The sequence below is a fragment of the Eurypyga helias genome, unplaced genomic scaffold (assembly GCF_000690775.1).
Source record: "Eurypyga helias isolate BGI_N326 unplaced genomic scaffold, ASM69077v1 scaffold14134, whole genome shotgun sequence".
Classification (NCBI taxonomy): domain Eukaryota; kingdom Metazoa; phylum Chordata; class Aves; order Eurypygiformes; family Eurypygidae; genus Eurypyga; species Eurypyga helias.
In genome coordinates, this window is record NW_010244446.1 from 22,137 (window position 1) to 35,207 (window position 13,071).

Below are 13,071 nucleotides of genomic sequence, written 5' to 3' on the forward strand. Positions count from 1 at the left end.
GTGCTAAAATGAGAAAGCAGAGAGGCCGGTGTGGGGTCCCTGCAGGTTGCAGTTGGGTCAAGCAGTGTGCTCCTGGGAGGCTGACAGTTTTGCAGGACGGACTGTGCAATAGCCAGTGAATATACCTGGGTGTGTTAGTTCTACTAGTGCAGACTGCCAGTAGGATCTAGGCATGTGGATCCAAATTATGCACAAAATGCTTTCTTCTGTTTGATTTCAAGCCCTTGTACTCGTGCTTCCTGCGCTGAGAGCTTTTGTGGGAGAGAGCAGAGAGCTATGATGTTGCTTAAATGTGTTCTTCTGACTGCCCATGGTGCTGAAGAAGGTCAAGAGGGATAAATCAGTGTTAATTCTGCTTTCTCTGTGGTTTCTAGACCTGCCAGACCTGAAAATTAGGAGCAGAGATACTGAAAAACACTGAAATTAATTCATTGTTCTTCTCATTTCTGAAAAAGCTCCTCTCTCCCGATGACATGAAAGGACTTGTCCTCAAGCCTCTTCTTTCTCATACTTTGATTATTCTAAACTGAAGAAATTCTCCATGGTTTTGAGAGGTGCAACAAGGATAAAGCTTCAGCTAAAAGCATGATGACTAAGAGAGAAGGAAGCTGTGTGCTGAATGCAGGATCAAGTCAATGTGCCTTGCTTTGGAATTGGTTAATGCTATTTGGCTGGATAAAATTTCACTTCATGAGCATAATGGGCATTGAAACTTTTTTTCTGAAGGATGCAAAACATGCCCTTTCATATTCCCACTCCTGGATGTGGAGTGAGAGGAACCTGGTTGCAGATTCCTCCCCCCCTCCACCCTCTGCTCATGGTCCTGCTAGAGGCACTGCAGTGTGAGTTTTTCTCTGGGGACCACTGCTTGATACACCTGCGGTCTGTCCTTCAACTCACCATCACGACAGTAGAGAAAACCACACGTGTGCAAGAAGGCAAAATTATTTAGTGCGAAGTCCTTTCTTCTGTTGGAAATTTCACTGTCCACGGACCTGGATGATTTTGCCTCTGATCTCCTGGGGTATTCTCTTTTCTGATCTTTTCGTATTGTTTCCTTCTGTCTGCATCTGGAAATCTGTCTTGCAGGGTTCAGGCAGATGGGGAGGCCCCTCTGCCCACCCCAATCCCAGCGGATCGTGCATGAGCACTGCACCTGGGGACTCAAAGCTGGCAAGCATCATCACAGCAGAGAGAGAGGCAGGAACAGGGTATTCTCCCAGGTTTGTTTAGGAGGTAGCATCCTTTTTAAAATTTCTTCCAGAGAGTCCTGACGTGTTAGAATGGAAGTGGTAGAGCTTATGGAGCTTCTCTTATTTAGCCTTCAATGACCCAGCAATTAAGTCAGTTGACCAAAGACCCTGGCAGGGATGGGGATCCCAAGGCATGATCTCTGCTTTTACTGTAGCTTTTCATAATGCCACCATCAGTCTCTGAAAAGAAAAAATATCAATAGTCTGCATGCATCAAGGTGAAAGTGTAAGTAAAACTGAAAGTCACCTTGTTTTCTTTTTGTGCTGAAGGAAAAGTATGCTTTTATAATGAGCTGTGAGCTAGCCAGACCTAGTAAAGAAACATATTTTCATGCATGTGAGCATGCAAAATACGCATGAAATCTAATGTGCTTCTCTGTTAAAGCATGTGTGAATAGTTCTAAGGGACAGCCTTCACTGGAGTCACTGGTTTAGCATTTGTTAGTCAACTTTGGTTTCTCTAGTGAATTTCTTCCTTTCTCCTTTCCTTCCTCTTTGTACCTGATTTTATATAGAAGTCAAAATGTGTTTTCCATTCAAAAAAAGAAATAAACCTTTTGAGGAGTTGTTTAGCTGAAATATACTTAGTTTTTTGTTATAGGTAGAAAGACAAGTTCAGAACTGTTTTAATAAAGGAAGCAGAATTTAATGAGCAGTGTTTAGCAACCCACAGTTACTTTTCTAGAGAAATTCAGAATTTTGATTACTGAAAAATCAGCTGTTGTGAAATTCCTCCTTATGTTGAGGGCTCCACAGCTGGATGCAGCACTCCAGGTGGGGCCTCACCAGAGCAGAGTAGAGGGGCAGAATCCCCTCCCTCGACCTGCTGGCCACACTTCTCTGGATACAGCCCAGGATACGGTTGGCTTTCTGGGCTGCCAGCGCACACTGCCGGCTCATGTCCAGCTTTTCATCCACCAGTACCACCCAAGTTGTTCTCCTCAGGGAGAGGATGTATTAGAGTACTTACAATTTTGTTATTAAGCACCATGTTGTGCCACATGTGAATGTGTGATGTCATTATCCAAAACCAAATGAATGGAAACAACATTAGTTGATTTCTGAATTAAGAAATTGGAGAGAAATCATAAGGAGCTCAAAACCCCCCCAAAAAATTAGCAGTCTGAAGATGAACATTATCTTGTGCATGCTGAAAGGCTTCATCTGTAATGACTTTCTAGATCCAGGGAAGTCCCACGGAGAGAGAGATGGGAGAAGTCCCATCACTGATCTGTTGTCATTGTTATTTCCTACCTCATAGCTTTCACTCCTGCTGTGTTAATTTGAATAACATGTAATTAAAATGTATATGCTATACAAGAAGGTTGTCAGGGAGCAAACCTCTCTACCCCTTAAACATAGCTAATTTCCCTTGTCCAACATTTACGAAGGAAAGATGAGCTGCCACCCTTGTACGGTTGAATGCGTGAGGAGAATTAGCTCACTGATTAGTGCCAGTTCTCAAAAGACTTCTGTGGAAGGTCTGTTGGAGCCATTGGTGATAGCTCCATTTGTTCAAGTGCACCAACGTGTCCTACTCTCACCTGACTAAATTTCAGAAACCTTGTTTCAGGTACTCTTCAGAAACAGGGTGTCTGCCACGACATGTTCTCACACAGTGTCAAGTAGGAAATCCTTAGCTGTGCTTTCCTTTCATGATATCAAACGTGAGATCGGAACAGATGATGGGAAAGTGGCCGTGTGGATGAGCTGCCGAAAGTCCATGGTTTTCAAAGGAGAAGAGTGTAATTACAAAAACTTGCACAGTGTGCTGAAGTTAGTGTATTCACTCAGTGGTCATTTGTGGGCGTTATCTCCAGGGTCATACGCTTCCTGACCTGGGGAGCCAGAAGGAGGAGGATGAGGCCAAGGGCAGAGTGAATTCTGCCTGTTCCACGTTCAGGTTTGAGTACTTCCTTTGAGAGCAAGTAGGAATATTGCTTTAGATAAGGGAAGTTCTTTCACTGATGTTGGTGGGACCACTGTCAGTTATAGAATTACTTTGCTTTTCATGCACTGGGTCTGGGGTTCCTTTCCCAGCCTTCTAATCAAAAAGTTTAGGTATGTTTTTATGACCAGGCACCTATGCCTTTCATCTGAGACGGTGAGTAAGGAAATAGGAACGTAAGTTAACATTCTCCAAAGATGTGACAAGCTTACCTTTTCTGTCAGGTCAGCTTTCCAGCAGAATATGGGCAAAGATTGCTGGTAAGAAATCAATCATCAGTTACCGGTTTCATTCAGAGGCAGCTGTTTGCATGGTTAATTTGGACAAGAAACATGCCTCTCTTCTTGTCTCTCTTTTTTTTATAATGACTTTATAACTTGAATTATAGACCACCACAGTTAGACCTGAAGAAATATTGTGGACTGTTTCTTATCATGCCTTCAGAGAAAGTGAAGCTAAAAAAGGGAGAATTGCACACCAGATAAAACCAGAAATGGGGTTATCTTCTTGTTATTCCTTGTGACTTGCTCTGAGATCACTAGGATGTCATTTTATTCAGTTTATTCATCATATGAAACACAAAATTACTGTATGTGCTGCTTATACTATTCTGTGATACCCTTGAGAAGGTATTATCCTTGCAAAGGCTTATTGTTACTATATCCTTCCGCTTGCAAAGGGTCAAATTAATGACGTGCAATGTCAATTCTTTGTTCAGATATGGCAGTGTGGAGGAAGTCTGGAGATCCACCCATGTTCGCATGTGGGTCACGTTTTCCCCAAACAAGCTCCGTACTCACGGTCCAAAGCTTTGGCAAACAGTGTACGTGCAGCTGAAGTGTGGATGGATGAATATAAAGAACTTTATTACCACCGAAACCCACACGCTCGCCTGGTGAGTTCAAATCTATTGTTCTTGCAATTTCAATAGAATTTGTTTTCAATGAAATAACTATTAATTTAGTTAGTATTTAACATTAAGTGCTTTTTAGGTTTATTTCTTACTTCTTCTAAAACTTTTTCCCAAACATAGAATAGGTGTATATATAGCTAATTCTTAATTTCCTGGGAAAAATCAGAAATTCTGTAAGGCTAGAAGGTGGCCACGTTTGTCAGTATTAAATGAATGAATAAATGAAGTTAAGCAAGGTGACCCAACTAAGGAGGAGCTGCTTAGCCTGAAATGTATGCTTCTCTGAAACAGCTAATACAGGATTCTATCAATAAAGAATTACAGAAGAGAGGCACAATTAGCGAACGCTAATGGACAAGGTTCAATGGACAGCAGATGTTGAAGTGAACAGCAACATTACCTGTGTTGTGATAATTGTAAAATTTTGGACTGATGTAAGACAAAATGGATTTTTCTGTTTGATTTACTGCTGTACAACATTTGATTTAAAAAAAATAAGAAAGAAAAGGGAAAAAAAAAGAAAAAACCTACTAAAAAGTCAATATTGCAAAGATTAAATTAATTATAATCATTCCTGGGAACTCCGATGAAAATGTTCATAATAAAATGTTTGAAGTATCAGTTTTGGGTGTTGTGGTTTTAGGGTTTTTTTAAAGTTAATATTTTTATTTTTCGTGAGGAAGAAAATACAGGATCATTAGTTTGCAAAATTTTCCATGAGATAAATACTATGAAAGTTGAGTAGGTCAGAGCAGTAAAGCAGTGTACAAATTCCTACCTTGAATATATTTATCACGAGGGGCCTGTAAGCTGGAAGGCAATAACACTGAAATATCCTCACAATGTCTAGAAATTACTTACATGAACCTCTGGCACAAAGTCCAAACTTCAGGCCTAAAAGAAATCACTCCCTGCTGTTGCTTGTTTTTGGAGGTGCTTAATCTCCCCAGGCTCTTCTCTGTGCACCCAAAGGTTGCCTGGTTTTGTGCCCGAGGAGAACTGCTCTGTGGCGGGCTGCTGGGCATCCACCTCTGGCTACGCTGCTTCAGAGCTTAGGGACCAGGGAGGGGGACAGGGAGCTCTGCAAATGTTTGAGTGGCCTACCCCAGTAGGCATGGCAGGGGAAAAAACGCTCTTGAAACTATTATGCTCTTAAAAGATACGCTGAAGGGCGTTGGGAAGCTGAATTTGGTTAGCTTCCATCTCGTGTTCCTTTGGATTAAACTGGGTAATTAGATTATTACAGTCCACGCATTTGTAATAATTGTTTTACTTTAACATCATAAAAGCCTCTTAGGTTTTATTATTAGAGGCTGACTTTGAGAGAAATAGGGGGTTTATGTGTCTGAAGACGGGCGCTCACAGGCAACACCAGGCTGATTCCGCTTGTCACGCGCAAAGAGACAACAGCAATAAACGCTGACGGGTTTTCTTGTAAAGGTCCGGGCAGCTGATGTCCGTGACAGTAGAACTTTAACTTTTAAAGGATATTTATGTGTTAGCACTGGATTTTTTGCATATTGGGATATGGTAACACAGTGGATGCAAGCTGAGAGTTGTGCGGTTTCTTTGCGTGTATCAAAGCAGGTGCAGGTGCGCTCCAGCTTCCATAATGCTCTGTGCACCACTTGTTGCGGCGGTTGAGTTCAGACCCCTGTACTTCATCTAACCCAAATACTCCGTTCTGTAGCATAATGGAAAAATGATTGATGCTCAGGCTGCAGAATTTGGTTCCATAAAGTTTCGCTTCAAGATTAATGTTCAGACCTCAGAGCTAATATGTCATGCTGTTTGTTTATTCAAGCAGCCATCTCTGCCTCTGTTCTACGTCTGCTTTGTGTTTCCAGTGGTATTTCCACAGCTTTGAGAAATGCAAATATATTTGTAGTTTGTTGAAAGTCTGTGACAAGTGACCTGTGAAAATCTGGGGGCTGCAAACGGTATCTTATGCCTGACTGACTAAGGATCCTAGTCAATATAAAGATAGAAATTTTCTTTTTTTTTAAGACAGACATGAAAATATGTGAACTCTGTTTCAGTCTGTAGACAGGGAAAAGTCTGCAATGAAAGTTTTTCTCTGGAGGTTTAAGATTTCATATTCCTCCGCCCCCAAAACCATGAAGTTCAAAGGAAACATTAGCAGATTTCACAAATTTCATCAGTTAAGTGTAGAAGATGAATGGTGGAATAATTTAAAATTCTCAAAATTCATTCACTGCTTTTGACGTTTTCAATTATCCAGCTAAAGGAAGTTTTATTTTCCAATATGCCTTCTCAGTTCCCAGCAATATCTGTATTCAAGGACTTCCTTACTCATGGATTTGGGGAGTTTTCTCGGACAAACTCTCATGTAGAATTTTTTTAAGTTTTACGTGTACTGTTCTGGTTCTTTTTTTGTCAACGTTTAACAAATGTAAGGATAATGAAATCAAATCCAGCACCCAAACATGGGGATTTTTCCTGGCTAAAAGTCCTACTCATCACTTTAGCATACGGTTCCTAATAATGTATACAGATAATTTAAAAGAGAGCATCTGTTCTGGTTGAGGGATTTTTTTAGGTGTTTTTTTTTTTTCTTTTTTTCCTTTCAGGAACCATATGGAGATGTGACAGAAAGGAGACTCCTTCGAGAGAAGCTGAAATGTAAAGACTTCAAATGGTTCTTGGAGAACGTGTACCCAGAGCTTCATGTACCCGAGGACAGGCCAGGCTTCTTTGGAATGGTATGTGGCTGCTGGGAAGGGGCCTCCCTGCAGTTCTCTGGGCACTCCTACTAACTCAGTACGAAGGTATTTTATGCCAAGATCAGTTTGGGATTTTGGTAGAATTCTGTCAGAATTGGTAAGCCTTTCTGATAGAAGATGTGGTTTCTATCAGAATCTTTATTCTAGGAGATGCTGTTTATGAAGGAGTTCTATGAGAAGGTAGGGGAACAGATAATGTTGCCATGAATTACACATTCCAAGTGACATTTTGAGAGTGTTAAAGGCAGCAAAGGATGACTTTTTTTTCCTTCTTGAAACGTTGCATAGCCAAAAGAAGAGAGCACTGAAGTGTTTTAGTTTTTAGTTGATGAAAACAGTGTGCTTTGAAGTGTGTATTAGCACATTATGTCTGATGAAAACTATGATGCTCTGCTGATGGGAAGGAGAGCTGGTGCTATGTGCTTCCAGATCATACAGGATTCTGAAAACCAACATGTACATTTTTTATCTGGAGGTCACTTTAGACCAGAGCAGCTTCACAAGCAATTTTCATTGCTTCAGTATCAGAATCCTCTTCTTTTTTAAGTCAACAGCTTTCTATGCTATTAGCAGTTTACAAATAAATATAAACTATAGCTCCATGTACATCACATTACTGTAATCTCATTTGGAAGGGGTGAAGGCAGAGATGACACAGCAAATACCTGCTTCCTCTGAAAAATCAGCAAATATCTGCTGCATGTCTTATGAATAAGACAAGACTGCACCTTTCTGCCAGCAAAAACGTGTAAAATACCTTCCTGGTTACTGGTGCTGCATTGACTTAGAAGTTCTTTTGCTGGTAACTCGCTCACTTTGCAGATCTAGCCAAGCTGCATTCCCACATTGCTGCGTCGCCTCCAGCCTGTCTCGTCTTGCTGCCATCTGCCCTTCAGTTATTCAGTCTCTGCTGGATCTCCTTCTGTGGAGGAAAAACCTGATCGCTGTGGGCGTACCACACGTACAGGGACCGAGTCCCCCTGCAGTCTTCCCTAATAGCTTTGTGACTTGTTGAACAGAAAAGATCCCAATGTGGACGCGCTGTGGTTTCCCGCCGGGAGCTGTTATTTTCCATGGAGAGCTGTAGGAGCTCCCACAGGGAGCGCATCAGTTGGCAGCAAAGCCCAGCAGCCTCTGAGAGAGTAGCCACCCTTCTCCGTGTGTCTGGGAGCTTGCACTTGAGTTGGCATCTCTGAGTGATCCCTGGCATGGAAGGCAATATCCACTGTTGTCCCGTGTCTTGAACAGACCCTGGTACAACATTGGTTCATTTTTTGTGGTTTTGTGCTGGACTGACAAGGTCAGAGACGGTTGAAGCAACAAGTTATTGTAAGACCTACCTTCCAAGAGCATTTCAGTAACTTTATCTTCCCCTCCATCCTTCACCCTCTGAAAGAAAGCCTAGACTGGTGGCAGTGACAGCGCTTCAGCCTCCTAGGGAGGGGAAGGGATTTGTGCAGTTTCTCTCACGATTTAACTGCACGTGTCATCCTCAAGAAAGGTGTTGACAATACCGAGAAGGAATAATTCCTGTTCAGAGCTGCTTGAGGTACCTACGGTGTAATTTGGGTGTGCTCTATATATTTCTCTAAAAACAATTCTTAAATGCTGTCATCTAGTTGTGAGCATAATAAAGAGTACACCACTTTTTTTGGCAGGAAGAATTTAAATGTGATTAAAGTACAGTTATGCTCTAAGAAAGTGACAGTGCAAAAATGATACCTACTGATTCAACTGATTTGTGGATATTGAGTCCCATCTGCTAACTTCAATGAATCATTGATCGTGTTCTTTACTCCTGCCTTAGCCGTGTAGTGCTTTTCTGGTTCACAAAAATACTGTGTTTAGAAGTGTGTTGGCTTTGTTAACAGCTTGGCTTGGTGTGAGGTTATTTAACTGTTCAAAGAGATTGCAAAGGAATATGGGGATTTCTCTCTCCCTGGAAAATCTTTACACTGAAGCGGAAAATCTGTCTAAGATTACCTCTAGGTCAGCCATATGTTATTAGAATAAATGCGAAAATTACTGCGCAGCGTTCAGCGCCGTGCACTGACAAACAGAGATTTGTGCTAATGCGTAGATAAAAATACCTATACAAAGCTTGGTTGTCTAAAAAGTTAGCTGTCTAAAACTTTATTTAAACATACTGGATTTTGACTGGTTTTTCCTGAGCTATGATTGTATTCTTATAAACTGCCTGAGGCCTAGAACTGAGGGAAATATCTTCTTACGTGTCCTTGGGCTCCGTGCAGCTTTGGATCTTTGTGTGAGACGTGAACTGAACCTTTTGACCTTAATAATTTATTTGGGGGGCAGCAGGGGGTGAAGCTGGTAGGCATTTAGTGGGTTAAAATAATAAGGTGTCAGCATTTCTAGAAAGGCTGATAATCCCTTTTAGGCTCTTGTGTAGAGCACTTTTTCTGGCATAGCATCTGATTTGACCATCCTCAAGCACATGTTTACCAGCAAAGTGTATACTGTACTTGTGTCTCAGCTGGTGTGAAATCTTGAGCCCCGGGTCTGTGCAGATTGCCCACCTAGGTAGCCCAGACTAGGTCTGCTTAAAAATCTTAGCTGGCCTGGAAAGGGACAGTATGGGCACCCCTAGGAAGAACTTTGAGCTGTCTTGTGTTGGTAATACTAGAGCTGTGATGTTGCTGCATTGTCCAGCATGATGATGGAGGAACTGGGCAGTGCTGGGGTCTTTCATGTTATTGGTGACCGTGGAAATGCATGGCTGCAAAGCAAGGGAACAGTCCAATTTCCTCTCCCTTCTGAGTTAAACTAAGTACTGCTGGCTTTTAGGGTGCATAACTGAGGATAAATATTATGGTCAGTCAGTGAATTTGGCTTTGAATTTGGTATCCAAATTGCTTTTAAAAGACAGTGTTGGCACAAAAATCAGGATTTTATCCCTGCCTTCCTCTAAGTTGGATCATTTCTCAGTGAGACCATATTATGTTCTGAGAAGTTTTAGTTTGTTCTCCTCCAACAGCTTCTAGCTGATCTTTCTTCCAGCCGAATGTCAAGCAACTAAGCTGATAGATGCCTGTTGTGACTACCTAGCCGATGGCTCTTTTCACCACCTATCCTTAAAGGCATCTCCGACTGACTGAATCAGATGGGAGATCAAAACCTTGGATTTTAGTATGGGCAGCATCCTTCCACATTTCTCCCAATGACTGTCTCATCTTCAATGAATTTCCAAATGCTTAGTCATAATTTTCTTTTAATTTAGACAGGATATAACCTTAAAAAAAAAACTTAAAAAAATCAGGAAGAAAGATTTAAGCCTTTACAACAATGAAGAATTTTGTCTTGCTGTGACATGAAAGAGAACATTTTTTGTAAATTGTCTAAATAACACTATATATATATCTCATGTATATATATATATAATTTACATATATGTATACAGACTTACAGAAGAGAACCTAGCTATGTGGCTTGAGTTATGTAATCAAAAGGCTATTGCATGTCTGGTGTTACAAGTTCTCGGAGGTATCAGGCTCCAGAACAGCCTCCTCTAGGGTGTATCTCTAAAACTGCATTATAATACAATTTGTAGAGCTGCCACTGGAGGTTGAATCAGTAGCCAAGATTATGACTAACTGGACCTGGATATCTGATACCCATGACAGGAAAATATGCCCCACTATACACCATGTTGACTATACAGCCTCTGAAAGCTTGAGACAGACTTTTTTAAAGGAAGTGGGAGAAATTCACGTTTGATATCAGTCACAAGTGAACACAACATCGCTTGAGACATGTGCTTCTATGTTCTTGAGCTTCCCAGGGAGATCTGGACTTGCTGGGGTGAGCAACAAAATTCCAACAGCAGTGTCTCATCATTGATGCCTTCAAAGGATCCCTTAGTCATCAACGCTGTATACTCGTTTCAGCTTTGCACTTCAGAAGTTAACAGAAATCTGAGGATATTCACAATTTTTTTTTTTTCTAAAAAGGATGACAAGGAATTAGCGTACACTCAGTAAAATCACTCCCTGTGACTGCTCAGGTTACATCTGGGGTAAAAGCTGACACCCGGTCAGTACCATGAAGCTGTCGGCTCACTACAAATTCGTACCTTACTGTGTCCCATGCCATCATCTGCCCATACCACTAATGCATGAGCACCAATGCCGCTGGGGTGGAATAAAGAGGGTTCTGATGTATTTTGTGGATGAAGAGAAAGGTTGGCTGTGCTCCACTGGCCGTATTTATCAACTAATGTAATGAAGTTTTAATGTCAAAAATCTATTGTTGGTGCTTTGCTTACACTTGTATTAAATGGATTTGATCTTAAAAAGAAAAAAATCAAAAAATTATTTACAGAATGCCATCTGTATTGTGCTGTTTTATGCAAGTGTCCAGATGATAGGAAACAACAGCTTTAGATTTCCCCAAGAAGTAAGGGGTGAAAGTCTGTAGTGAATATCTTAGGAGCTGCTGTTTAGTCCCTGTCCCAGCCCCCAAGCAGAATGATAACTAAATGGCACCGCACTGAGTACACCTACAGTGCTTCCACAGGAGGCAAAAGTTGTAGGAAGGCATAGCCAGTAATCCTGCAGGGGCAGAATTATTTAGAACTGAATTATGTGTTTTAATGGCAAGGTGATCAACATTTTTCTTGCTTCTTGTTTCTCTAATGCAGCATTCTGCAAAAGAATTAAGGTAAGTCACAGAGAAAATTTTGTTCTTATTGCATGGCTTGTTTATGGTGAATATGGGAACAAAGATAGCTTCAGAAATGAATGGATGATTACTGTTTTGATAGAGCTGTTGTACGTAAAAGGGACTTAAACTGTGTATTCTAATTTGACAAGAGAAAAATATTCCTTTCACAAATCCTCTCATACTTTTTTCTGTCTTGGAACAGAGGGTGGATTATTTTATTTTTTTTTTTTATAAATGGTGCTATGATCAGGTTTTCAAATTTGATTATTTTCAAATCTTTCTCATTTCAGATCAGGTCGTTTAACAGTTTAGTATGCACCATTCCCATAGATTAGGTCTTGAGTATCTATTAGGCTTCCTGATGAAGCATGAGTATAAAAGAACATCTACCATTCTGGTGGTGCATGGTATTTTAGAAGAGGTTATTTAAAATTCCAGGCCACAAAATGGAGCATGTGCTGGAGCACATGCCAGGGGCTGACAGCAAGGAGCGGACGCTCGGAGGGGTAGCAAAGGCGTTGGGCTGTCTGGAGGGGCACCACGGAGAAGTGCTTTGTGGAGTTTATCTTCCCTTGGAGCCAGTAGACAGCCAGGCAAAGTCACACATCGTTAGACATACTAATAAGAGACTCTGATCCTGAGGACAGCCACTGGCAACAACTGAAAGGGATTTATGTTTTTAGAGATAAAATTACCATTTTTGAGTGGTTATGCCTTTAAGTTGATATTTCTTGATGTAGAATGTAGAAACATGAGAAACTTATTGTTTGGTTTATGTAGTTCCGTGGTAGTGTTAAAAATCACCTGTAAAAGACACTTTTCTTTCCTGTTTTTGTAAGTGTAATTCTTGCCTAGTGTCACGAAGGTAAACACAATGTCGTCTTTTGACAGCTCGGAGAGGGGTGCAGTGGCCTAGTGTTTTCCCACCAAACCAAACAAGAGTAGAAAGAGTGCCCAGGGCATTTCTTTTGCTTCTGGTAAACTTGGACACTAAAGCTAAGGATGAATTCTTTGTCATACACCAAATTCGGGTGTTAGTTTATCCTTTACTGAAAAATTACACCATATACATAGTGGAAACATGTTCAGAGAGAAATTAAGAGGCAAAGCCAGGGCTTCAGTCCTACATTTATGCATTTGGCTCTCTCAGGAGAGCCTCACAGCCCCCACAGCCCTACAAGAGGCCCCAAGACATGACAGCTCGGTGGTCCTTCCCAGCCCCTCAGTGTACTGCTGTTGTCTTGGGCCAGCAGCCCAGGTGTGCAGAGTGCCGAGAGCTTGGCTGTCTTTCAGCCGGAGTGGGCACAAAGCAGTGGAAAGAAGACATCGGGTAGCAATAAAAGTAGAATTTGGGAAAGCAAAATATATGTAGAACACACGTATTTAATTTGCCAACTTGTGTGGTTTGCTCTGGGGTGGGTTTGGGTCCTGCGGGGTTTGTCTTGTTTGGGTTTAGCCTTCTGCATTCCCTTCGCATCCAGTCATTCTCTGCATTAAGAACTGAGGATACAATTATCACAACCAGGGAAGAGC

General features: G+C 41.4%; 1 protein-coding gene across 1 annotated transcript in view; it reads left to right on the plus strand.

Moving 5' to 3' along the window:
- Positions 1-13,071, plus strand: part of GALNT12 (polypeptide N-acetylgalactosaminyltransferase 12) — a 44,120-nt gene that overhangs the window by 21,761 nt on the left and 9,288 nt on the right. The window contains exons 7-8 of the mRNA XM_010149763.1: positions 3,920-4,096; positions 6,706-6,837. Coding sequence (XP_010148065.1) covers positions 3,920-4,096; positions 6,706-6,837 — 309 coding nt within the window. The remainder of the gene's footprint in view (positions 1-3,919; positions 4,097-6,705; positions 6,838-13,071) is intronic.